The 27,994-nt window shown below is 48.0% G+C and overlaps 1 protein-coding gene across 1 annotated transcript; it reads right to left on the minus strand.

Annotated features, from left to right (window-relative positions):
* Nucleotides 1-52: 52 nt before the first annotated feature.
* On the minus strand, nucleotides 53-27,994 carry SPATC1 (spermatogenesis and centriole associated 1). Its single transcript, XM_052652012.1, has 6 exons — nucleotides 27,784-27,994; nucleotides 6,795-7,010; nucleotides 6,366-6,704; nucleotides 5,739-6,251; nucleotides 5,491-5,630; nucleotides 53-382 (listed from the first exon to the last, which is right to left on the minus strand). Exons 1-6 carry the CDS (start codon nucleotides 27,992-27,994, stop codon nucleotides 53-55), a joined length of 1,749 nt encoding a protein of 582 aa, XP_052507972.1.

Genomic DNA, 27,994 nt, shown 5'->3' on the forward strand with positions numbered 1-27,994 from the left:
GTACCGGCCCGGGCCCAGCGGCCAGCAACCGAGGGAAGCTTTAATGGTGGGGTCACCAGATGAACATGGGCTTGCCGTCATCGTGGGCTAGCTGGCTGAGGCAGGAGAGCAGCAGCAGCGCGTCAGTGAGCATGCTGGGGTGCACGGTCTCCACCAGCACACGCTGCAGGAAGTCCACTGTGTAGGAGCCACCCTCGGACGCGGCCAGCTCCGGCCGCTCCCGCAGGATGCCGTAAGCGTTCACCAACTGCTCCGTCAGCGCTGGGTGCACCCGCCCGTTGTAGCCCAAGCTCTGCAGCCGGTTCATGATGCTCACGTAGCGCTGTGTGAGCGTCTGGCACAGCTCCTCGTCCAGCTTGTGGTCACTGGGGTTCAGGGAGGCCTGAAGGGACAGCAATGGTCAGGGACCCTTGGCTCCACCCTGGCCCAAGAGCAGGCAAGCACATGGGGGCAAAGGAGGTTGCGGGGGTGTGGTTCCACCAGGATCACGGTCGGAGGGAGGGACCTGCAGGGAGGTGTCCTGGAGGCCCTGGCTGAGGCGCCTCTAGGGATCCAGGGTGGGGGAACCCTGTGGGCTGAGCCTGAGCTCAGAGCTTCCAGCAGCCCCAGCACCAGCTCCATCCACCACCTGGAATCGGACTGAGCTGGGGCCACAAGCAGCAGAGGACAGAGGGCGTGGCTGCTGGTGATGAGACACCAGGGGACCTCCCCAAACCCTCAGGATTGCCTGACCGGGAAGACACCACCCAGGGTCTTTCCCAGGCCTCCTCCTGGGTCCGGCCCTCCTACTTCTCAGGCTTTTCTCTAGGCCCCCTGTCCCAACACCCCATCCTTAGCATCCTGTGTCCACACCCTGCGGGGGCCCCTTCGAGCCCTCACAGTGTGCTGACAACCCCGGGCCCAGAGCCAAGGCCCTTAGTCCCAGCACTGCTGTCCCTCGGGTGCCGGCTCCAGCGTCTGGGCCTGAGGTCGGTCTTCACCTACTTTGTCCCTGCCGGGCTGGGCCTGCACACCCCCTCTTTCCACTGCCTTCTGGTGCCCTCAGCTTGAAGTTCTGCTGAAGCAATCTCGAGGTTGTTAATTTTTGAACAAGGAGTGCTCTGTTTTCCTGTGCACTTGGTCCTGCAAATTCTGTACCTGTCGCTGGTACAGCTGCCCCCAGGCCCATGAAACAGTGGGTTGGCAGTGTGCGGAGTTAGTTGGGTGTTGCCCTACTCGAGCCCCTGTGTGGTTCCTGCTGCTCCAGCTCCAGGGCCAGGGCTGACCCTCAAGGCCCCCATCTGGGCCTGCTCACCCTCTGCCCGCGTTTCCCTAGACACCACCTGCTAGGGTCGCCCAGTCCGCTCAAGCATCACCTTCTACAGTTAGTTCCCTGTCTGCCCCTCCCTGGGTGGTCATGTGAGCGGAGCACCAGGCTCATGTTAGGGTTCAGCCAAAGTGACCTCTGACTTCTGGCAGGGGCAACCCTGAGCCACCTTGCAACACTGGGACAGGCCTGTCTTCCTGACCTGGGTTCCATCTGGCTCCATCTGCTGGAGGCCGGCAAGGTGGAGGCTGGAGGAACTACTGACTTTCTTAAACGCTGAAAAATTGCCTTAACAGACATTCTGCCTCCTCTTCTTGCCTCTTCTCTGGGGAGGTGCATTTAGGGCTGTGACTATTGCCCAGTATAAGCAGAAACATCAGGCAGGGCGAAGAGTGGTGGGGAAGGGGAGGACTTGCACAGCCCAGGCACTGAAAGGCCAAGCTTATTTCCATTTAAATGGGCAGTTTCAAGCAACTAAAAACCTCTTTCCACAGTTTGATGTCTAATCTACATGGGCAACTAGACTTTACCTTACAATTTAATGTAATCTTTGCCAACTAGATATCAGACACAGCATTTTAGAGACATAAATATTGTGCTTCTCTGTGTCATGTGCCCATTTTTGAATAGCCGCCACGTCTGCACCCAGGACATAGCAGGAGTGGTGGCTGTGGTCCAGGACAGGTCAGTTCAGTTCAGTTCAGTCGCTCAGTAGAGTCCCATTCTTTGCGACCCCATGGACTGCAGCACACCAGGCTTCCCTGTCCATCACCATCTCCCGGAGCTTGCTCAAACTCATGTCCCTCGAGTCAGGGATGCCATCCAACCATCTCATCCCCTGTTGTCCCCTTCTGCCTTCAATCTTTCCCAGCATCAAGGTCTTTTCCAGTGAGTCGGTTCTTTGAGTCAGGTGGCCCAAGTATTGGAGTTTCAGCTTCAGCATCAGTCCTTCCAGTGAATATTCAGGACTGATTTCCTTTAGGATTGACTGGTTTGACCTCCTTGCTGTCCAAGGGACTCTCAAGAGTCTTCTCCAACACCATAGTTCAAAAGCATCAATTCTTTGGCACTCAGCCTTCTTTATGGTCCAACTTTCACATCCATACATGACTACTGCAAAAACCATAGCTTTGATTATTCGCAAATTTGTCAGCAAAGTAATGTCTCTACTTTTTAATATGCTGTCTAGATTGGTCATAGCTTTTCTTCCAAGGAGCAAGTGTCTTTTAATTTCATGGCTCCAGGCACCATCTTCCATGACTTTGGAGCCCAAGAAAATAGTCTGTCACTGTTTCCATTGCTTCCCCATCTATTTGCCATGAAGTGATGCCATGATCTGTGTTTTTTGAGTGTGGAGTTTTAAGCCAGCTTTGAGCAAGCTCTGGGAGTTGGTGATGGACAGGGAAGCCTGGCATGCTGCACTCCATGGGGGTCCCAAAGAGTTGGACACAACTGAGCGAGTGAACTGAAGGCAGATTTTCCACTCTCCTGTTTCACTTTCATTAGGAAGCTCTTTAGTTCCTCTTTGCTTTCTGCCACAAGGGTGGTGTCATCTGCATATCTGAGGTTATTGATATTTCTCCCAACAATCTTGATTCCAGCTTGTGCTTCATCCAGCCCGGCATTTTGCATGATGTACTCTGCACATAAGTTAAAAGCAGGGTGACAATATATAGCCTTGACGTACTCCTTTCCCAATTTGGAACCAGTCCATTGTTCCATGTCCAGTTCTAACTGTTGCTTCTTGACCTGCATACAGATTTCTCAGGAGGCAGGTAAGGCAGACTGGTATTCTCATCTCTTTAATAATTTTCCACAGTTTGTTGTGATCCACACTGTCAAAGGCTTTAGCCTAGTCAATGAAGCAGAAGTAGATGTTTTTCTAGAACTCTCTTGCTTTTCCTATGATCCAGTGGATGTTGGCAATTTGATCTCTGGTTCTTCTGCCTTTTCTAAATCCAGCTTGAACATCTGGAAGTTCTTGGTTCTTGAGCTGTTGAAGCTGGCTTGGAGAATTTTAGCACTACTTTGCTAGCGTGTGAGATGCGTGCAATTGTGTGGTAGTTTGAGCATTCTTTGGCATTGCCTTTCTTTGGGACTGGAATGAAAACTGACCTGTTCCAGTCCTGTGGCCACTGCTGAGTTTTCCAAATTTGCTGGCATATTGAGTGCAGCACTTCCACAGCATCATCTTTGAGTATTTAAAATAGCTCAGCTGGAATTCTGTCACCTCCACAAGCTTTGTTCGTAGTGATGCTTCCTAAAGCCCACTTGACTTTGCACCCCAGAATGTCTGGCTCCAGGTGAGTGATCACACCATTGTGGTTATGAGTCATGAAGATCTTTTTTGTACAGTTCTTCTGTGTATTCTTGCCACCTCTTCCTCTTAACATCTTCTGCTTCTGTTAGGTTCATACTGTTTCTGTTCTTTATTGAGCCCATCTTTATATGAAATGTTCCCTTGGTATCTCTAATTTTCTTGAAGAGATCTCGTCTTTTCCATTCTATTTTCCTCTATTTCTTTGTATTGATCACCGAGGAAGGATTTCTCATCTTTCCTTGCTATTCTCTCGAACTCTGCATTCAGATGGGTATGTCTTTCCTTTTCTCCTTTGCCTTTTGCTTCTTTTCTCAGTTATTTGTAAGGCCTCCTCAGAACCATTTTGCCTTTTTGCATTTCTTTTTCTTGGGAATGGTCTTGGTCACTGCCTCCTGTACAGTGTTACGAACCTCCGTTCATAGTTCTTCAGGCACTCTATCTATCAGATCTAATCCCTTGAATCTATTTGTCACTGTTACTGTATAATCATAAGGGATTTGATTTAGGTCATACCTGAATGGCCTAGTGGTTTTCACTACTTTCTTCAATTTAAGTCTGAATTTTAGTTCCCAAGACAGGTCAAGGGTCGTCAAACCGGACGTTAGCAACGTGGGCCTTGCTGACACCAGCAACACAAGGATACCAACAGGGCAAAGATGGGAAATGTCCCCAGCTCAACCTGTAAACCAATGAAAACCTGAACACTTGAACTAGGTGTTTTTTAGAACTTGACAGACCTTGAAATTCTTATTGAAGAGCGAAGGGCCAAGAGGAGCTACTACAGTCTGGAAGAAGGATGCCCAGGCTCCCTCTGCTGCCGGATTAGGACATCAGCTTGTGGCAGGGCTGGAAGGGAGGACTGGAGCCCACACACGTGGACTGGAAGAGGGGACTGAGGCGGGGCTGGCAGCTTCAGTCTTAAGACTTGAAAAGCACAGATAAAGGAAAAGGCAGATAATTCTGGCCATGGTAAAATTAAAAACCTAAAAGGACACCTGAACCAACGGCTAAGGCAAATGCAACCCACGGAACCGATGAGCCCACTGTAACCGAACGTCATTTCTGCCCACTCAGACTCAGGCAGACAGCCCCTCCACGGAGGAGGAAGGCCCGAGGCAGAGGCTGCCACGCCCACCCTCGAGCCCCCTACTCCTGTGCCCGCATCGCCGCCGTCACCCGCAGGGCGTCAGTCAGGAAGGACGTGCCTTCGCTCATTCTGGGGGGCAGGGCTGCAAGGTGTCCAGCCCACGCCCTTCCACCCCCAGGCTCCTATTCGTCAGCGCCTAGTACACGGTGGCGGCAAGAAGCACCCAGACTCGTTTGGGAAGCACCGTCCTCCACGTCCCTCAGGGGTAGTGGACTCAGTGGACAGCAGGCTGAAAATGCACTGAATTTAGCCCAGCCTTAACGGCCACCAGGCTGCCAACTGCTCAGAGGCTCCGAAACTGGCCTTCCCGATGTCCACCTGTGACCCTTGAGGACTCAGACCCCGCGGGGAAGAAGGCTGAGGCCTCGGGCCTGCCAGCCTGGGGAAGGGCCCTTGGGAGCAGGGCTTGGAGATCCAGAGGCCACGGCAGTGAGGAGGCCGGGAGCACACATCTGACCCTGCGGGGGCCCTTGCTGCTCTGCTCTTTGGGAAGGCCTCCCATGCACGGGGCTGGGACACAGGCCCCTGCGGCCGGGCGCCCTGGACACCTGCTGGCCACTGGACTGAGCACTAGGCTTCCTGCATCCCTGGGTGCCCTCAGATTCTGCTGTGCTCTGCCTGGCTGACCCCCAGAAGCCCATCAAGAGCCAGCAAGCTCCCCGCCCTTGCAGTGGTGGGCAGGCCCTCCGGTGGCCAGTGGGGATGGGCAGGACACACCTGGATGATCTTCTCCGGAATGTTGGAGACTGTGAAGCCATAGAGCCTCACACGCTCGGGGAAGATGCTGGACAGGATCCTGCGGTCCAGCTGGAAGGCGATCTCCCCCACCAGCCTCTCCCAGGCCAGCTGCTTTGATTCTGGGGACAACAGGGGTGGACAGAGTGATCAGTGACTGTGGCCAGCAGCCCAGGGGGTGCCTGGGAGGTCTCCATGGGCAGCAGAGGGGACCCTAGCCTCGCGCTGACCTCGAGAGCTGTCGGGGAACTTGCCGCTCTTGCGGTGGGCTAGCTTCCGCTCCAACTCCAGGATGCTTTTCCGAGACTGCTCTGGGCCGCGTGGACCACGGGTGTCGGTGACTGAAGCCGGGGAGGATGAGGTTCTCGGTGGGGAGCGGGGGTTGCGTGGAGGGGAGTGGGGGGTGGGCGAAGGCCGGGATGGGGAGTGGTGCGTTCGGGCAGAGGGGTGCGGCGTGCTTGACGGCGTGTAGCTGGTGGTCACTGGGGGGGTGGGGGTGGGGGCAGAGGTGAGGATGGCCATGTTGGAGGCAGTCAAGACAGGGACAGAGGGAGGGACCACTTGTGTCTGGGGGCCGCCAGGCTGTGTCTGGGCATCTGAGGTGCCATAGGAGAAGGCTGTCACGGGGCCTGGAGTGCCCAGGGCACCAACAGGGGTGGAGGTCTGGATGGGTGCACCCACAAATGTCATGCCGAGGGGCTCCGGCTCCTGGGTTGGCTGGGGGTGCTCAGTGGAGAGTGGGACTAGTGATGTGCGGGAGGGGCAGAAAGGAGAGGAGGCAGATTAGAGCCAGGCAGGACCAGGGACTGGCCTGGGAGGGCCCACCAGGGCCCACCCACCATCCCCGCATCTGTTACCTTTGGAGGTGGCAGAAGGTCCCCTGTCAGCCGAGGGGTGGGGTCCCGAGGGATATCCTCGGAGCGGCTCTGCCAGCCGCACCCGTGGGGCCTCCGACAGCACCAGATTGTTCATGGGGTTGGCCAGAACGTTCTGAGAGACACCTAGAGGGGCAGCTGTGGAGGTGAGCAGGGGACCACTCAGGGAGAGGACCCCCGAGCCTGTCATAGGGGGCATTAGCGGGCTGTTCTGAGACACAGCTTGGGGGCCCGCCAGGGGGCTTCCTGGAGTCAGGGGGCCGGTGGAAGGCAGGCCCAGGGAGCTGGCTGGTGTGCCCCCTGGGGGCACTGCCCCAGGGCCTGCCAGGGGGCTGCTGGGCATCAGGGAGCCAGTGGAGGGCAGGCCCAGGGAGCTGGTTGGTGTGCCCACTTGGGGCACTACCAGGGGGCTGGCCAGGTGGCTGGTGAGTGGGCTGCCCTGGGAGATGGGCCCTGGGCCGGGCAGCAGCGTGTTGAGAGGGCCTGCCAGGGGGCTCACGATGGGGCCTGCCACAGGGCTGGGCTGTGGGCTGTTTAGCACGTCGGCCAGGGGTGCCAGAGCCACAATCCCCACTTCTTCCAGGATGGGTTCGTTTGTTGCTGCCGGGGATGGGGGCAGGAAGACACCTGGGGGACACAGAGAAAGCACTGAGATGCCAGGCTCTCTCCCACTGTGGCAGGGCCTGGACCACGAGGCCCATCTGCCTCCGATGAGCTGACCAACTCTCTCTGAGCCTCCCCTCTAGGCGGATCCCACGTGAGGATCTGGCTCCTCGTCTCTGTCCTCTGAGGGCACCTGCTTCCTCCCAGGATCACCTCCCTAAACGCCTGCCCCCGCCGCCAGGACCTTCCACGCTACCTGCCCCTCAGACAGGCCACTGCCCTGAGCTGCTGACCCCTCGCTGAAGAGGGGATGGTCTGAACACACAGGTGGCCAAGTTGACCCCTCTGTGCCCTGGTGGGGAGAGGTGGGCCCGGGCCTCCTGACCACTGTCCTCTTAAGGACAGCCGAAGCTCACGACATGAGGGACCGTCAGGGGGCCGGAGCTTGAAGTGGCTAGAGCCCAGGGTGTGCCTGGCCCCTGCCTACCGGCAGGGGATGCGGCTGCAGGAGTGCCTGCTGTGCCCACTCCCGCATGCGGCCTGGAGGCCTGTTTGCCCCTGGTTCCTGAGGAGACTGTCCCGGAATGGCCAAGTGACCGCTGTTGGAAGGAGAAATCCCCTAGGGAGGGCGTGGGAAAGGCGTCTGTGAGTGTGCAGTTTGATGGAAGCTTCCACATTATAAAAATAAAAGCAGAACATGCTTATGATAGGGAAAGAATGGAAATACAAAAAAGTCAAAAAGCAATGAACACCACTGGTTGACCTGTCACCCCGCAGTGCGTCCTATTGCAAAGCTCTGTGTGCGTGGCCTTGAAGACGTCTCCAGGTGGTTATGTGGGTCAGGGGCTGGCAGACCCCTCTGTAAGGAGCTGCGAAGACCTTCTCCATGTGTCTGTATGGGTCAGGGGCTGGAAGAACCCTCCGTGAGGAGCTGTCTACAGACCTCCAGCCTTCCTGGCCACTCCTGCTGCAGCTTCTTAGCTCTGTCATCGCTGCTTGAAAGCAGCCATGGGCAACGTGGAAACAAATGGACATGGCGGCAAAAATTCATGAATGCTAATATTTGAATTTCATGGACTTCTTCTATGTTGTGAAATAGTCCTCTCCTTTGATTTTTCTCTCAGCCGTTTAAAAAAAGGTTAAGCCAGCTGTTCCTGGCTCCCAGGCCATGCACACGCGTGCAGTGACTCTATGTCCTTGTGTCCTTATGTGCCCGCCTTGGGGAGACACTCCCACCAGCTGTGTCATTCTTGGAAAACAGTGCTTATTGTGGCCACGGTGGTTTCCATCTTGTGTACATGCCATTATTTATCAAGCCGATTTCAGTTGGGGGATTCTATTGATTCCAGTTTTCCCAGCAACAAAAATGCTACTATATAAATCTTTGTTATTTTTTTCCCCCTGAAAGCAGACATTTCACAGTTTCTCAATGCACACTGCTGAGCCCCTCTGCTTTAAGACCCCTGAGACCATCTGATGTTCCCTTCGCAGTCCCAGGTGTGGTACATTGGCGCTACACTACCAGGATGTCCAGCCAAACATTTTAAGTTTTGTTATTTTTTCCAAACAAATAAATTAAAATTTCAGAATCAGTCTTTGATGATTTCTTGTTTTGACTTTTTTGGATTTTTGCTTTAGGATTGAGGAGACAGTAAAGCCTATGGCCTGAAGGGAAGAGCCCATGGGGAGGAAGTGTGTGAGGGACTGGGCAGTGGTGGGGCAGAGGTGATAGGACACGGATATCCGAGCTGAGTGTCCATCCTCCTCGGCCTAACTCCTCTTCCAGGAGCCTGCGGTCTGGATGACTCAGGCAGCATCTCCAGGACTCGGGAGAGAAGACAGTCTCCGCACAGTCAGTCCTCATGGTCTCTGACACCATCTCACTGATGGCCCTACCACACCCTTGCCTCTGTCTTTGCGTTGGCTGGTCCCATTGCAATCCGCCTGCAATGCGGGAGACCTGGGTTTGATTCCTGGGTTGGGAATGTCTACCTAATCCAGTATTCTGGCCTGGAGAATTCCATGGACTGTATAGTCCATGGGGTCGCAAAGAGTTGGACACGACTGAGCAACTTTCACTCACTCATTTCTGCCTGGACTGCTCTTCCTGCGTGCCTGGTTGGCCCTGCACTGCTACTCATCCCTCACGTGAGACCTTCTCAGAGAGGTCTTCCATCCAGAATTGCCAGGTTCCTTCAGGCCACCTGCTCCTTCCCTTCTCCTCGATGACTTCCTTCTTGGCACTTATCTCGCTCTAAGACACTCTGCATTGACTTACTGGTTTGTCCTGGTTCCCTCAATTAGCATGGAAGCTCCATGAAGGCAGGGCTTTGTCTGTGTGCTGCTGTTTCCCTATGCCTGGAACAGTGCTTGGGCCACAGGAAGTGTTCAATAAATATGAAGAATATGATTATATATGAGCACAGATGAAACCTGAGATTTAAAAAAGGGTCAGTCTAGAAAGTGAGAGGATGGAAAAATATAGTCCATGCAAATGGGAAGCTAAAGAAAGCTGGAGTAGCAATCCTCATATCAGAAAAAATAGACCTTAAAATAAAGAATATTACAAGAGATAAGGAAGGACACTACATAATGATCAAGGTATCAATTCAAGAGGAAAACATAACAATTGTAAATAACTATGTACCCAGCATAGGAGCGCCTCAAAACATAAGACAAACACTAACAGACATAAAAGGAGAAATTGACAGTAACACAAGAATACTAGGAGACTTTAACACCCCACTCACACCAATGGACAGATCATCAAAACAGAAGATTAATAAGGAAACACAAGTCTTGAATGATACATTAGATGCAATGGATCTCATTGATATCCTCAGGACACTGCATCCAAATGCAGAAGAACATACCTTCTTCTCAAGTGCACATCGAACATTCTCCAGGATAGACTACATCTTGGGTTACAAATCCAACCTCAGTAAATTTAAGAAAATTGAAATCATATTAAGCGCCTTCCCCAACCCCAAGGCTATGAGACTAGATATCAATTACAAGAAAAAAACTGTAAGAAACACAAATACATGGAGATTAAACAACACATTTCTAAATAACCAACACGTTACTGAAGAAATCAAAAGGGAAATAAAAAATTTCTAGAAACAAATGACAATGAAAACACAACAATTCAAAACTTATGGGATTGAGTTACTGTCAGTTTCTCCTTTTATGTCTGTTAGTGTTTGTCTTATGTATTGAGGTGCTCCTTAGGTATTGAACTGCAGCAAAAGCAGTTCTAAGAGGGAAGTTTATAGCAATACAATCCTCCCTCAATAAACAAGAAAAACATCGAATACACAACCTAACTTTACACCTAAAACAACTGGAAAAAGAAGAAGAACAACAACAAAAAGACCCCCAAATTAGTAGAAGGACAGACATCATAAAGATCTGAGCAGAAATAAATGAAAAAGAAATGAAGGGAACAATAGTAAAGATAAAGCTAAAAGCTGGTTCTTTGAGAAGATAAACAAAATTGACAAACGTTTAGCCAGATTCATCCAAGAAAAAAAGAGAGAACAAAATCAACAAAATTAAAAATGAAAAAGGAGAGGTTACAAAAGATAATTCAGAAATACAAAGGATTATAAGAGGCTATTATGAACAACTGTATGGCAATAAAATGGATTACATGGAAGAAATGGACAGATTCTTAGAAAAGTTCAATCTTTCAAGACTGAACCAGGAAGAAATAGAAATTATGAACAACCCAATTACAAGCACTGAAATGGAAGCTGTGATAAAAAATCTCCCCCAAAACAAAAGCCCAGGACCAGATGGCTTCACAGGAGAATTCTGTCAAACATTTAGAGAAGAGCTAATGCCTATCCTTCTAAAACTGTTTCCAAAAATTGCAGAGGAAGGAACACTTTCAAACTCATTCTACGATGACACCATCACCCTGATACCGAAACCAGACAAAGACAACACAAAAAAAGAAAACTACAGGCCAATATCACTGATGAACATAGATGCAAAAATCCTCAAGAAACTTTTAGCAAACAGAATTCAGCAACACATCAAAAAGCCCAGACACCGTGGTCAAGTTGGGTTTATTCCAGGAATGCAAGGATTCTTCAATATACACAAATCAATCAATGTGATAGATCATATTAACAAACTGAAAGATAAAATTCATATGATAATCTCAATAGATGCAAAAGAAGCCTTTGACAAAATTCAGCACCCATTTGCGATTAAAACTCTTCAAAAAATGGGCATAGAAAGAATTTACTGCAACATAGTAAAGGCTGTATATGATAAGCCTACAGCAAACATTATTCTCAACAGTAAAAAACTGAAAGCATTTCCCCTAAGATCAGGAACAAGACAAGAGTGTCCACTTTCACCACTATTATTCAACATAGCTTTGGAAGTCCTAGCTAGAGCAATCAGAGAAGAAAAAGAAATTCAAGGAATCCAGATGGGAAAAGAAGAAGTAAAGCTCTCACTGTTTGCAGATGACATGATACTGTACAGAGAAAGCACTAAAGATAGTACCAGAAAATTACTAGAGCTAATCAGTGACTTCTGCAAAGTTGCAGGATACAAAATCAATTCACAGAAATCACTTGCATTTCTATACACTAACAATGAAAAATCAGAAAGAGAAATTAAGGAATCAATCTCATTCATCATTGCAACAAAAAGAATTAAATTTCTAGGAATAAACTTACCTAAGGAGACAAAAGAACTGTACATAGAAAATTATAAGACACTGATGAAAGAAATCAAAGACAACATAAACAGATGGAGAGATATTCCATGTTCCTGGGTAGGAAAAATCAATATTGTGAAAATGACTATTCTACAAATTCAATATGATCCCTATCAAATTACCAATGGCGTTTTTCACAGAACTAGAACAAAAAATTTCCCAATTTATATGGAAACACAAAAGACCCAGAATAGCCAAAGCAGTCTTGAGAAAGAAGAATGGAGCTGGAGGAAGCAATCTTCCTGACTTCAGATTATACTACAAAGTTACAGTCATCAAGACAGTATGGTACTGGCACAAAAACAGAAATATAGACCAATGGAACAAGATAGAAAGCCCAGAAATAAACCCATGCACTTATGGGTACCTTATTTTTGATAAAGGAAGCAAGACAGCCTCTTCAATAAATGGTGCTGGGAAAACTGGACAGCTACATGTAAAAGAATGAAATTAGAACACTTCCTAACACCATACACAAAGACAAACTCAAAATGGATTAAAGACCTAAATGTAAGACCAGAAATGACAAAACTCTAGAGGAAACAAAGGCAGAACACCCAATGACATAAATCAAAGCAAGATCCTCTATGACCGACCTCCTAGAGTAATGGAAACAAAAACAAAAGTAAATAATTGAGACTTGATTAAACTTAAAAGCTTTTGCACAGCAAAGGAAACTATAAGCAAGGTGAAAAAACAGCCCTATGTAAGTTTCCATGTTACTCTTTCCATACATAGGAGAAAATAATAGCAAATGAAACAACTGATAAAGGATTAATTTCCAAAATACACAAGCAGCTCATACAACTCAATGCTGCAAAAACAAACAACTCAATCAAAAAGTGGGAAGAAGACCTAAACAGACATTTCTCCAAAGAAGACATACAGATGGCTAACAAACACATGAAAACATGCTCAACATTGCTCATTATTAGAGAAATGCAAATCAAAACTACACTGAGATATGACCTCACACCACTCAGAATGGCCATTATCAAAAAGTCTACAAGCAATAAATGCTGGACAGGGTGTGGAGAAAAGGGAAACGCTCTTGCACTGTTGGTGGGAATGTAAATTGATACAGCCAGTACGAAAGATGGTATGGAGATTATTTAAAAAACTAAGAATGAAGCCACTATATGACCCAGCAATCCCACTCCTAGGCATATACCCTGAGGAAACCAAAACTGAAAAAGACACATGTATCCCACTGTTCACTGTAGCACTATTACAATCGCTAGAACATGGAAGCAACCTAGATGTGCATCGACAGATGAATGGATAGAGAAGTTGTGGTACATAAACACAATGGAATATTACTCAGCCATAAAAAGGAATGCATTTGAGTCAGTTCTAATGAGGTGGATGAACCTAGAACATATACAGAGTGAAGTGAGTCAGAAAGAGAAAGATAAATATCGTATTCTAACACATATATATGGAATCTAGAAGAATGGTACTGAAGAATTTACTTACAGAGCAACAGTGGAGAAACAGACAAAGAGAATAGACTTATGGACATCGGAAGAGAAGAGGGTGAGATATATGGAAAGAGTAACATGGAAACTTACATTATCATACATAAAATAGCCAATGGGAATTTGCTGTATGGCTCAGGAAACTCAAACAGGGGCTCTGTATCAACCTAGAGGGGTGGGATGGGGAGGGAGATGGGAGGGAGGTTCAAAAGGGAGGGGATATATGTATACCTATGGCTCATTCAGGTTGAGGTTTGACAGAAAACAACAAAATTCTATAAAGCAATTATCCTTCAGTAAAAAAAAAAAATTAAAAAGAAAAAAAAAAGGCTCAGTCTAGGAATTGTCCACAGAATGACCCTATAAACTGTGACCCCTGTGACAGCCATGTGAGATCCCAAACTCAGTCAGTTAACAGGTAACTAGCTGAAGGAGTTGTGTGGTCCTTAGCATACAGAGTGCAAGATTCATCAGCAGGTCTACAAAAGTCAATTGTATTTCCATATACTATCAATGAATAATCCAGAAGTAAAATTAAGACAATAGCATCAAAAAGAGTAAAATATTTGAGAATAAATTTAACAAAAGATATCCAAAACGTATGCTCTGAAAACTATAAACATTATTGACAGAAATGAAAGAAACTCAAAGTAAATGGAAAATATCCTGTGTTTATGGATTGGAAGACTTAATATTGTGAAGATAGCATATACTCCTCTAGTTGATTTACAGATTCAATGAACTCCCTATTAGAGCAATAAAAGAAACAATAAGTTGGATTTCGTCAAAATTAAAAGCTTTTGTGTTTCAAAGCACACTATCAAGAAACTGAAAAGACAGAATGGGAGAAAATATTTCCAAATCATATATTTGATAAGGGACTTATATCCAGATTATATAAAGAACTCTTACAACTCAATAATAAAAACCAAATAGTCCAATTTAAAAATGGACCAAAGATCTGAACAGACATTTCTCAAGGACGATAAAAAAATGGCCAATAAACACATGAAAAGTTGCTCAACCTCATTAGTTATCAGGGAAATGCAAATTAACATCAGAATGATATACCACTTCAAACCCACTAAGACGGCTATAGTCAAAGAGTCAGAGACTAAGTATTGGCAGGATGTGGAGGAGCAGAAATGCTCCTACATTGCTGGTAGCTTATGTAAAATCATGCTGCTCCACTGGAAAACAACCTGGCAGTTTCTCAGAGTTAAACATAGAGCTATATAGGACACAGGAAATTCACGCCTGGCTATATAGTCAAGAGAAATGGAAACATATATGCACACAAAAACTTGTACATGAAGGCTTACAGCATCATTATTAATAATAGCAAAAGGAGGAAACAAAAGTCCATGAACTGATGAATGGATAAATGAATTGGTACATCTCTTAACGGAATATTATTCATCCATAAAAACAACCTCCCCCATCTCCCACCTAGAAGTACTGATTCATGCTATAACATGGATAAACCTTGAAAACATTATGCTAAATGAAAGGAACCAGCCATAAACGCCACTTATATATGAATCCACTTATATGGAATGTTTGGAACAAACAAATCCATAATAGCAGAGAGTAAATTAGTGGTTGCTTAGAGCTGAGGAGGATTGAGTGGTAGGAATGTGATTGCTAAAGGATTTATTTGGGGGATGATGAAAGAGTTCTAAAACTGATTATGGTGGTGTTTGTATATATCTGTGCATATATCAAAAAATATTAAATTGTACACTTTAAATGGGTGAATTGTATGGTATGTATGTGAATTATATCTTTTGTTTGCTTATTGGCCTTGCCTTGTGGCATGAGAATCTTAGTTCCCTGACCAGGGATTGAACCTGTGCCTCCGGCATTGGAAATGCAAAGTCTTAACCATTGGACCACCAAGGAAGTCCAGTGAATTATATCTTAATAAAATTGTTATTAAGAGATACCTGAAGTAACAGGAAATTTTGGCCTTGGAGTACAAAATGAAGCAGGGCAAACGCTAACAGAGTTTTGCCAAGATTATGCACTGGTCATAGCAAAACCCTCTTCCAACAACGCAAGGGACGACTCTACACATGGACATCAGACGGTCAATTCTGAGATCAGATTGATTATATTCTTTGTAGCCAAAGATGGAGAAGCTCTATACAGTCAGCAAAAACAAGACCAGGAGCTGACTGTGGCTCAGATCACGAACTCCTTATTGCCAATTCAGACTCAAATTGAAGAAAGTAGGGAAAACCACTAGACCATTCAGATATGACCTAAATCAAATCCCTTACAGTGGAAGTGAGAAGTAGATTCAAGGGATTAGATCTGACAGACAGAGTGCCTGAAGAACTATGGACAGAGGTTCGTGACATTGTACAGGAGGCAGTGATCAAGACTATGTTCAAGAAAAAGGAATACAAAAAGGCAAAATAGCTGTCTGAGGAGGCCTTACAAATAGCTGAGAAAAGAAGAGAAGTGAAAGGCAAAGGAGAAAAGGAAAGATATACCCATCTGAATGCAGAGGTCCAAAGAATAGCAGGAAGAAATGAGAAACCCTTCTCTAATGATCAATGCAAAGAAATAGAAAAAACAATAAAGTGGGAAAGACTAAAGATCTCTTCAAGAAAATTAGAGATACCAAGGGAACATTTCATGCAAAGATGGGCACAATAAATAACAGAAATGGTATGGACCTGACAGAAGCAGAAGATATTAAGAAGGGGTAGCAAGAATACACAGAAGAACTGTACAAAAAAGATCCTCATGACCTAGATAATCACGATGGTGTGATCACTCACCTAGAGCCAGACATCCTGGAATGCGAAGTCAAGCGGGCCTTAGGAAGCATCACCACAAAGTTAGTGGAGGTGATGGAATTTCAGTTCAGCTATTTCAAGTACTGAAAGATGATGCTCTGAAAGTGCTGCACTCAGTATGCCAGCAAATTTGGAAAACTCAGCAGTGGCTACAAGACTGGAAAAGGTCAGTTTTCATTCCAATCCCAAAGAAAGACAATGCCAAAGAATGTTCAAACTACTGCACAATTGCGCTTATCTCACACACTAGTAAATAATGCTCAAAATTCTCCAAGCGAGGCTTCAACAATACATGAACCAAACACTGCCAGATGTTCAAGCTGGACTTAGAAGAGGCCGAGGAACCAGAGATCAAATTGCCAACATCTGTCAGATCATAGAAAAAGCAAGAGAGTTCCAGAAAACTATCTACTTCTGCTTCATTGACTATGCCAAAGCCTTTGACTGTGTGGATCATAACAACTGTGGAACATTCTTAAAGAGATGGGAATACCAGACCACCTTACCTGCCTCTTGAGACATCTGTATGCAGGTCAGGAAGCAACAATTAAAACTGGACATGGAACAACAGACTGGTTCCAATTTGGGAAAAGAGTACGTCAGGGTTGTATATTGTCACCCTGCTTTATTTAACTTATATGCAGAGTGAGTGAGTGAGTGAACATTGCTCAGTCATGTCAGACTCTTTGTGATCCCATGGACTATGCAGTCCATGGAATTTTCCAGGCCAGAATACTGGAGTGGGTAGCCTTTCCCTTCTCCAGGGGATCTCTCCAACCCAGGGATCAAACCCAGGTTTCCCGAATTGCAGGTGGATTCTTTACCAGCTGAGCCACAGGGGAAGCCCTGTATGCAGAGTACATCCTTTGAAATGCCTGGATGGATGAAGCACAAACTAGAATTAAGACTGCTGGGAGAAATATCAATAACCTCAGATATGCAAATGACACCACCCTTACGGCAGAAAGTGGAGAAGAACTGAAGAGACTCTTGACGAAAGTGAAAGAGGAGAGTGAAAAAACTGGCTTAAAACTCAACATTCAAAAAATGAAGATCATGGAGAAGTCTCTTGAGAGTCCCTTGGACAGGAGGAAGGAGATCCAACCAGTCCATCCTAAAGGAAATCAGTCCTGAATATTCATTGGAAGGACTAAAGCTGAAGCTGAAGCTCTAATACTTTGGCCACCTGATGGGAAGAACTGACTCCTTGGAAAAAACCCTGATGATGGGAAAGACTGAAGAAGGCAGGAGAAGGGGATGACAGAGGATGAGAACAGACATGAGTTTGAGCAAGCTCTGGGAGTTGGTGATGGACAGGGAAGCCCGGTGTGCTGCAGTCCATGGGGTAGCAAAGAGTCAGACACGACTGAGCCACTGAACTGAACTGAAAATTGTTATTAACAAAAAGACTCATTGAAGGCATTTAGGGTTGCAGTGAAGACACTATCAAGGTACAGGGGCCAATTAAGTGCATCCCTGAATGGCACTGCACGTTGTGTTGGCACAGCTCCTGGGGGAGTGTGTGTCCACTGCTTGGAGCTAAGACTGTTGTAGCCTCAGTCGTGGACACAATGTCCACAGGTTTTTGACCCATAAAGGTCAGCAATGAGAATCTCAGGATCCGCCTGTTGAAATTTTGGCTGGGGGGTGGGGACACTTGAAAGCACAGAGTCCTCACCACTGGACCACAGGGGAATTCCCATCAACAGGAGTGTCCTGAGCCAACAGTGTCCTAGATCCCAGATTAAGCCTTGGTTTAAGGGATTTCAGTCCTATAGTTTTGTATTCTCAAGCAAAATGTGCAGGTGATTGATTGTTTTAACCTTATTAGAATTTATGTTTCACTGATTAAGATTTGTGAGTTGAAATGTTCCTAGGTACTTTACTACATGTTTTTATTGTTGTTTAGTTAATTAGTATCTGATTCTTTTGCAGTTCCACAGACTATAGCCTGCCATGCTCCTCTATCCATGGGATTTCCCAGGCAAGAATACTGGAGTGTGTTGCCATTTCCTTCTTCAGGGGATTTGGCAGGTGGGTTCTTTACTGCGGAGCCACCAGGGAAGTCCCATGTTACTACATACCGTGTTAGAAACTTAAAGAGAGCTTAGATTCACTGCACTTATTTATTTTATACATAAGAATTGTTCAGGGTTCAGGAAGCTTTGTTACATCGAACAATTAAAGTTTGTTTGTTTTTAAAGCAAATGTCTTATATTTACCAATGAAGTTTACAGTGTTTTAACTGTTTCCTACTCAGGTCTCCTGCCCATCATTGCGTCGGTCAGCACGTGGCCGCCATATGGTCCTGCCCTTGGACAAGCCCAAGCATCTTCCCCCGCTGCGGCCTCTGGCTCCCGGCGGCTGCGCCTCCGCAGCCATCGCTCCGGGGCCTGCCCACCGCCCGCGGCCTCGGCGGCCGCGGAACCCTGCCTCCCGCACGAGAATGCCGGCCCCACACCCGGGTAAGGGGGGCCCGGCCACTGAGACCCCAGTCCTCGTGGAGACGGAGACGTGGGACAGTCGAGGTGGCCGAGGTCCAGCAGGGTGCCCTGAGAGGGTGGGTTGGACGTCATGGTGGGTCCTGACGGGGCGGGGCGCGAGCGTAGGGGCGGAGCCAGAGCAAGGGGCCCGCTCAAGGGGCGGGGTATGTGGGCGGAGCTAGCGTCCCGGGGCGGCCCTGGGGGCGGGGCCAGAGGGTCTAGCGGGGAAGGTGTTGCTTAAGGCACGACCCTGAAAAGCCCAACCAAGCAGTGAGCAAAGGCTGCCAGAGCCAAGGTTTAGAGGGTCAGCGGGCGGGAGGACGAAAGAGAACAGTGTGCTGACAGATCCTGAGAGGCGGCGGGTTCTGAGGTGGGGGCAGAGGTCCCGAAAGGAAGGCAAGGGCTGAGGGTGGGCTGGGGTCCTGAGAGGAATCGTCGGGGCGCGGGGGGGGGGGGCGGTGTTCTGCAGGGCGGGTCCCGAGAGGGGAAGTTCTGAGGGGGGAGGGTTCTGAGGGAGAAGGATTCTGAGCGGGGAGGTTCTGATGGTGGGTGGGTCCTGAGACGGGGGAGGGTTCTGAAGGGGGTGAGTTCTGAGGAGGGACGCGTCCTGAAGGGCTGGTTCTGAAGGGAGACAAGGGTTCCAAGAGGAAGGCAGTTCCTAAGGGAAGGAAGGCTTCCCACTAGGGGGTGGAGCTAGGCGGGCTTAGGTTAACTCCTTAGGGTGGCGTGTAGGGGTGGGGTGGGGGGATGGGGGTAGTATTAGGCCCGAGGTAGGAAATTGGGCCTTGGGTGGGTCCTGGTGGGGGGACGACAAGAACACCTCCTGAGGTGAGGAAGGAGGCCCTGACCTGGTGACAAGGTAAAGACCTTGGGTTAAGGAAAGCTCCGGACTAGGGGGAGGGGGATGGAGATTGTGTGGAGCAAGGCTGGTAAAAGGCCTTTTGAAAAGGGGGAAAGACTGCTACCTGCCTGAGGAAACTTCCATCAGCCTGCAGGCCCCAAGGGAAGACAAGGGGCAGCAGGAGTGGGGGCCTGGGTGAGGACAGGCTTAGGTGAGGGAAGAGTGGGAAGTAGGGGAGGGTGCCCGGCAGAAAGAGCAACAGAAGCCCTTCTGCCCTGAGAGCCCTTCCTAGCCTGACCACCTGCCCTGTCCTGACCACCGCTGTAAGGAGCAACCACGTTGGTGGGCAGTCAGTTTTAGTAACTGGAGCCCTCAGTGTGGTCTTCATTTCCTCTTTGCTCCAAATGCCCTGAATTTCCATCCATCTTCAATCTTCGAGACATCCTGGCACAGTCCCTGAGCCCTCAGGAGCATGAGGCCCTGCAGTCTTAATCCCATCCTGGCTCACCTCCCACCTGCCATGTTCACAAGGTCAAGGCCTAAATCTCTTGGCCTTTCTTCCCTGTGAAGTTAACTCAGCCTATAGCCAATAGTTTACTGATTTCCTGTCACTCAGGTTGCCCAGTCTGCCCACAAAGTTGTACCTTCTGCCTTGCTTGCAAGATCCCTGCCAGCCTCTAGGTCTCTAGTACCCTGGTCTCTTTATTTTCATCTATCTGACAGCCCAGCTGGTGCCCACTTCCTTCTCTGATGTGCCCGAACTCTTGCTGAGAGGCCCTTAGTTCTGCCTGCCTGCTTTCCCATGTCTGCCCTGCCCTACCCATCAAATACTGCTGGAGAAGGTTGGTGGCTGCTGCCTGTATAATCCATCATGCCAGCATCATTTGGGCCCATTACACACCTCCCAGGTTCTCCATTCAGTTCCTTCTGCCATTTTCACTTCATTTCAGACTTTGCTCATCTTTTTCTCTCCACCATTGCTCTCAGAGAATGAAAGCTTTACAGAGAAAATGAAAGCCATGGTTCTGGAGTTTCTTTAGCTTCCCACCTGGCATTCTCACGCCCCTTTCCTTCCTCCTTCCCTTCTCAGACAGGGGAAGAGATGTTCTTCCTTCAGTTAATGCAGCTCTGCTCTAGAAACTATCCCTTTTTTCTTTCGTATCTTCCCTTTACATAGAAATAAACTCAGGTCTCTGCTGTCAGGAAAAGCAGCTCTGGACTCCAGGCCCCTCTCCAACTAGTGCCCCTCCAAACCCTACTTCATGAACTAAATGTCAACCATCTATTCTATTTTCTCATTCACTCGTCACCTCACTTGGTGGGGCTTTCCTACTTACAATGGGGTTGAAGTCGCTCTAGTCAAGGTTAATAATGCCAAACCATTAGCACTTTCCTTGCCTGACCTCTCAGGTAGCCTTTACTTTGTTGACAATTCTGTCCCCTTTGAAGCTATCTCTTGGCATAACGGTGACATTATATCTTCGAGGTTTCCCTTGTCTGAATGCTCCTTTGCCAGCTTCTCTTCCTGTCCTGACTCAAGACTTGTTCTCGCGACCTCTTCTTACTAATCCTCTGTCTTCGCAAATAGTCTCACCCCTTCTTGTGACTTCAGTTATCAACAACTCTTGGATCTTTTCTCTCTAGCCCTGACTTCTCCTTTGAGCCTCAGGCTCATATCTCCACTGCCTCCTAGATGCTCCACGTGGGTGTCATGAGGCTATCTTAGAGCAAAATAAAACTTATTCTCTTCCCCCAAGACTGGACATCCTTCTCCCAGGCTCATCCTCATCGAGAGCACTAATGGAGGCTTTTATATAATATGTTAAAATAGTTAAAAGTTATCAATCAAGTGAGCAAAATATTAAATTATGTTCTATCCAACCCACTCCAGTGTTCTTGCCTGGAAAATCCCATGGATGGAGGAGCCTGGTAGGCTACAGTCAAAATTTAGGTCTAGGGGCTTTTTCTCTATAAATATTACTCTTCTGCTTCTCTCAATGAAAGAGGAAAGTGAGTTATTTCTTGCATTGTGTGTGGCTCATTCATCCTTGTACAGCAAAATTATACTTGGTTATTATCTTTGAAATGTTGCAAAAATCAACCATGAGAATTACCACAGCACCAACTTGGAAGAAGTCTGAAAGTCAATCATATTGTTGCAGTTTATGTACACAGATACCAAGCTGGTTATCTATGTCAAAGGAATAAAAACAAGTTTCATTCCTTTGAAAAAAATAAATAAATAAATTATGTTCTATCTGCTTACCTGAAAAATAAAGCTCTGTGACAACCTGGAAGGTCAGATTTGATAAGACTCTTGTACTCCCTGGGGTTCTGTGCCAGAATGAGGTGGCTTGGGGAGAGCCGCCCCCTGGCCCCTGGGCCTCATCCTACACCCCTTCTCTTCCACCTGGGCTCTGTCCTGCACCATGAGGGGCCTGGCACACATGCTGTGAGCGCCCACAAGCCCAAGCTGACATCCTATGTTCCTCATACTGGGAGAAAGGTCAGAGGACTAGATTGGAGGGTTTAGGAGGTTGTCCTGTGCACAAGAGTAAGAGCAGAGAAGAGTAAGCCCAGAAAGAGGAATTGAAGGTCAAGTTCATAAACCATATTGAGAATAAGAGCCTGACTCTATGAAGAAGGCCAAGCACAAGGAATGGGCAGGGGGAACAGGCAGCGTGGGGAGGTGAGTGGCTGAAGATCCACTGAGGCAGCTGCAGAGATCTGCCCCGGCCACTGTGGGAGTGGAGGGCTCTGCGGTTCCAGGAAGTGATGCCCTCAGTCCCCTCAGCCACACAGACACATTCTGGACTCTCATCCCTCACATCTGAGCTGTTCATTTTCCTACTAAGTCACTTGAATCAGTCTCCACTGCTAGTTCACACTATCATCTTCTACGTGGATGACTCAAGAGCTGCAGTCTAATTGATTTCCCTACCTTACTCTTATCTCCCTTGACTCCATTTCCCCACAGCAGCGGGAATGGTCTTTCTGAAGCATAAATATGATTACTCCTTGTAGGAACCTGCCAGCGTCTGCTCATTGCCTTTGGGAGCAAGTCCAAACTCCTCAGTATGTCATTTGCAGTCCTCAGTATCTGAGCCCTGCTGGCCCCTAACTGCATCGGCACCTCTCACTGACCCCAACCCCCTCAAGTACACTCACAAATGCAAGCAGTACACACACACCTCACACTAGCACACATAGCATAAACACACTCTAATACCCACACACCACACACTCATACATGTCCCACACTAAAACACACATTCACAAAGATACTTACACATACTATTCTATTCTATCAAAGTATATGATTATCCACATACTATACACATAGCAACTCACAAGACACATACACCACACATACGCCACACATCAGATGGTAAAGCGTCTGTCTACAATGCAGGAGACCTGGGTTCGATCCCTGGGTCAGGAAGATCCCCTGGAGAAGGAAATGGCAATCCACTCCGGTACTATTGCTTGGAAAACCCCATGGACAGAGGAGCTTGGTAGGCTACAGTCCATGGGGTCACAAAGAGTCGGACACGACTGAGCGACTTCACTCACTCACTCACTCACTACACTCACACATTCACACACACACACCTTTTTTCATACTGTACGACACACACACCCAAGGCACACGTTACACATTAGTCACTTACCCACCTGTACCACACACTCCACACACACATCACATTATACACTCATGGGTCATATACACTAACACGACGTTCACGTGCTCACACCCCCCCCCCCCCGACTCCATACCCACACCCACACACTAAACACCATGCACACCACAGGCTTTAATCACACAATCTATTTCTCACTCCTGCAAACCTTTGGCCCAGGCCTTTGCACAGACAGTTCTTCCCTCTGAAATGTCCCTTTCCCCTTTCAGGGCTGGCTGTCTGGGCTTGTCACCAGAAATCTTTTCCTAACCCTCCAGTTTTGACCCTTCAGAGTGGGAGAGCAGAAGTGGTCCAAGAATTCTCTCAAGAACCAAACCTAAAAGGAGAAGGCTTGCTTGGTTAGCCTGGGAGTTGGGAATCACAGTCTAATTTCTTCAAGTGTTCAGTTCAGTTCAGTTGCTTAGTCGTGTCTGACTCTTTGTGACCCCCAGGGACTGCAGCATGCCAGGCTTCCTTGTCCATCACCAACTCCGGGAGCTTACTCAAACTCATGTCCATTGAGTTGGTGATGCCATCCAACCATCTCATCCTCTGTCGTCCCCTTCTCCTCCTGCCTTCAATCTTTCCCAGCATCAGGGTCTTTTCAAATGAGTCAGTTCTTCACATCAGGGGGCCAAAGTATTGGAGTTTCAGCTTTAGCATCAGTCCTTTCAATGAATATTTAGAACTGATTTCCTTTAGGATTGACTGGTTGGATCTTACAGTCCAAGGGACTCTCAAGAGTCTTCTCCAACACCACAGTTCAAAAGCATCAATTCTTCCATGCTCAGCTTTCTTTATGGTCCAACTCATATCCATATGTGAACGTGACTACTGAAAAAACCATAGCTTTGACTAGACAGACCTTTGATAGCAAAGTTTAATGTCTCTGCTTTTTATTATGCTATCTAGGTTGGTCATAACTTTTCTTCCAAGGAGCAAGAATCTTTTAATTTCATGGCTGCAGTCACCATCTGCAGTGATTTTGGAGCCCAAGAAAATAAAGTCTGTCTCTGTTTCCATTGTTTCCCCATCTATTTGCCATGAAGTGATGGGACCAGATGCCATGATCTTAGTTTTCTGAATGTTGAATTTTAAGCCAACTTTTTCATTTTCCTCCTTCTCTTTCATCAAGAGGCTCTTTAGTTCTTCTTTGCTTTCTGCCATAAGGGTGGTGTCATCTGTATATCTGAGTTATTGATATTTCTCCAGAAAATCTTGATTCTAGTTTGTGCTTCATCCAGTCCAGTATTTCTCATGATGTACTCTGTTCAGTTCAATTTGGTTCAGTCACTCAGTCATGTTCGACCCTTTGCGACCCCATGAACCGCAGCACACCAGGCCTCCCTGTCCATCACCAACTTTCGGAGTCCACCCAAACCCATGTCCATTGAGTTGGCAATGCCATCCAACCATCTCATCCTCTGTCATCCCCTTCTCCTCCTGTCCTCAGTCTTTCCCAGCATCCGGGTCTTTTCCAATGAGTCAATTCTTCACATCAGGTGGCCAAAGTATTGGAGTTTCAGCTTCAACATCAGTCCTTCCAATGAACACCCAGTATATAAATTAAATAAGCAGGGTGACAATACACAGCCTTGATGTATTTCTTTCCCAATTTGGAACCAATCTGTTGTTCCATATCCAGTTCTAACTGTTGCTTTTTGACCTGCATACAGATTTCTCAGGAGGCAGGTCCTGTGGTCTGGTATTTCCATCTCTTTAAGAATTTTCCATAGTTTGTTGTGATCCACACAGTCAAAGATATTGGCTTAGTCAATAAAGCAGAAGTAGATGTTTTTTTGGAACTCTCTTGCTTTTTTGATAATCCAGTGCATTTTGGCAATTTGATCTCTGGTTCCTCTACCTTTTCTAAAACCAGCTTGAACATCTGGGAGTTCATGGTTCACATACTGTTGAAGCCTGGCTTGGAGAATTTTGAGCATTACTAGCATGTACTGCTACTGCTGCTAAGTCACTTCAGTCATGTCCGACTCTATGACCCCATGGATGGCAGCCCACCAGGCTCCCCCATCCTTGGGATTCTCCAGGCAAGAACACTGGAGTGGGTTGCCAGTTTCTTCTCCAATGCATGAAAGTGAGAAGCGAAAGTGAAGTTGCTCAGTCGTGTCTGACTCCTAGCGACCCCATGGACTGCAGCCTACCAGGCTCCTCCATCCATGGGATTTTCCAGGCAAGAGTACTGGAGTGGGTTGCCATTGCCTTCTAGCATGTGAGATAAGTGCAATTGTGCGGTAGTTTGAGCCTTCTTTGGCATTGCCTTTCTTTGGAATTGTAATGAAAGGCAGGACTTTTCCAGTCCTGTGGCCACTACTGAGTTTTCCAAATTTGCTGGCATATTGACTGCAACACGTTCAGAGCATCATCTTTTAGGATTTGAGATAGCTCAACTGGAATTCCATCACCTCCATTAGCTTTGTTCATGGTGATGCTTTCTAAGGCCCACTTGACTTCACATTCCAGGATGTCTGGCTCTAGGTGAGTGATCACACCATCGTGATTATCTGGGTCATGAAGATCTTTTTTGTATGGTTCTTCTGTGTATTCTTACCACCTCTTCTTAATATCTTCTGCTTCTATTAGGTCCATACTGTTCCTGTCCTTTATTGTGCCCATCTTTGCATGAAATGTTCCCTTGGTAGCTCTAATTTTCTTGAAGAGATCTCTAGTCTTTGCCATTCTATTGAAGTGTAACATTTCTTAAATATTGTATCTCCCCAAGCATATCATTTTTGTTGCTCTGTCTGTTGTCTCAAAATCATGGAAGTAGACCCTTTCAGAGGAGAGAGAACTTTGTGCTTGGGACCAGTAAGGGAGGACTGTGGGGACCAGTTCCAGATCACAGCCAGGCTGGGAGGTGGGAAACCCAGTGGGCAGAGAGCAGGGGGAGGCAGCTTCCAACTGGAACTGGACTGTAGGGGAAGGAGCCCAGACCTGAGGGGAATAGCCTCAGGTCAAAAGGTCAAGTTCTTAATCAGAAGCATGCCTAGTTTAGAGTGAGCTGAGTTCCAGGGACTCCTTGGCCTGATTACCACGTCTGCTGCTGCTAAGTCGCTTCAGTCGTGTCCGACTCTGTGCGACCCCATAGACAGCAGCCCACCAGGCTCCCCTGTCCTTGGGATTCTCCAGGCAAGAACACTGGAGTGGGCTGCCATTTCTTTCTCCAATGCATGAAAGTGAAAAGTGAAAGTGAAGTCGCTCAGTCGTGTCCTACTGTTTGAGACCCCATGGACTGCAGCCCACCAGGCTCCTCTGTCCATGGGATTTTCCAGGCAGGAGTACTGGAGTGGGTTGCCTTTGCCTTCTCCAGATTACCACTTCTAGTGGAGAGAAAAGCCCAGGTGGGCAGGCTGGCTGGAGGGCAGGGCCTGAACCAGACTAGGAGCTGAGATGGGGGAGGATGACCCAGCTGAAGGTGTTCTTGGAACTCAGAAAGAGGAGGGTTATCAGTCCCAAGTGCCATGCAGCGACTTCCCTGGCAGTCCAGTGGTTAAGACTTTGCCTTCCAGTGCAGGGGACATGAGTTCGATTTTGATCCTTGGTCAGGGAGCTAAGATCCCACATACCTCGCACGGCCAAAAAACCAAGTGGCACGCAGAGTTTGAGAAGAATGCGGCACCTAGGAAGCCACCTTTCTAGAACAGTGGAGTGTCAAGGTCCGCTGCAGAGCTATAGAGCCTTAAGTGGTAGAAACTGAAAGACCAGAGTTCTCTTTCAGTGAAGGGGGCTGGCCTCACACCTGTTGATGAGTGGAGTGGAGGTGGGGGCAGCAGGATGGCAAGGAGCAGGGCCTTTGATGGAGTGGGGGTCTCCACAGGGGTGCATGGGCGCCAAGTGTGGGTGCAGAAGTGCACCTGGGAAGGAGACACACAGCCTTCTCCAGGACAGGAAGGACTTTGTAGACAAGGAGAGGATGTGGATATAACAAATGTGAAGTCGTTTCGTCAGCTCCTCACCAGCATGCTCTGACAGTCTATTGCCACGCCCTGGGAAGTTCTCTCTGATTGCTTCAATACCAGCCATTCTGTGTCCACAGCTTTCTGTTCTTGTGGTGCATCCCTTTTTGCCATCCCCACAGTCAACTGTGAAGCCTCCCTGGCTTCCTGGCCTCTGAACACCCTTCTGGCCCAGTCCCTAAGCTCCAGGCCTAGCCCTGAAGGTCATCACTTTAACTGCTTTTCTGCAAACACCTCTAACTTCTTTGCCAGTTTTTCTGTCTCACCCCACACTCAACATCCTCTCCAGCCCCAGGGGTGTCACGCATCAGTGATTTCCAACCTTAAGCCTCAGTTCTGGTTTCTCTGCTTGGCTTTTGGACTCAGGTGGCTAGTTGCCTTCTGGTCACATCTGAGTGGAGAGGAACGGGGGAGAGGCCTGGGGTGCTGAGGGAGGGACGGAGGGGAGGGTGGAGGGGCGGGGTGGAGAAGCTGAGGGTGGGTGCTGTGTCGGGTCCAGTGGGGCAGCATGTTTGGGTTTCAGGGCTGGAAAATTCAGTCTGTGGAGCTGCTTGCAAGTTCACCTGAGGGGAGGGTTCGGGCAAGGGTTCCTGCTGTCAGGTGAACGGGGCTGGCACCTAGTTTTGTCCTTTTATCTTGACTGTCCTGTGTCCTCACCCCCCACACCAGGGGGCCTGCTGACCCCATGTTTGTTGCTGTCTACGCCCTTCTCCCCAGACCTGAACACACAGACTCCCTCCCTTGTGGTTGCGGTCTCACCCTTCCCTCCCTGCTTTTCTTGAACTCAGCCTCTTGCAGTTACCCTGGTGTGGAGAAGCACTGGCCGCCGCCTCACTGAGCCCACTGCTGAACCCGCTGATGCCCAGGCCGCCCGCCTGTGTCTTGATCGCTGACTTGAGCTCGTAATTCTCCCGAATGAGCCGCACCAGCTTCTTCAGTTCCTCATTTTCCCGCACCAGCCTCTCGATCTGATGCCGAAGCCCCTCATAATTGGTGAGTAGAGACAT

This window comes from Budorcas taxicolor, chromosome 14, assembly GCF_023091745.1.
Source record: "Budorcas taxicolor isolate Tak-1 chromosome 14, Takin1.1, whole genome shotgun sequence".
Taxonomy (NCBI): domain Eukaryota; kingdom Metazoa; phylum Chordata; class Mammalia; order Artiodactyla; family Bovidae; genus Budorcas; species Budorcas taxicolor.

Bases quoted from the DNA above. Each gene is read 5' to 3' on its own strand.
- SPATC1 (XM_052652012.1), bottom strand. From the start codon at position 27,994: ATGTCTCTACTCACCAATTATGAGGGGCTTCGGCATCAGATCGAGAGG. The intron at 7,011-27,783 runs GCAAGAGGCTGA...TGTGTCCCCCAG, and splicing joins TTCTCCACACCAGGGTAACT to GTGTCTTCCTGCCCCCATCC. The intron at 383-5,490 runs GTGTGTCCTGCC...CTGTCCCTTCAG, and splicing joins TTCCGGAGAAGATCATCCAG to GCCTCCCTGAACCCCAGTGA.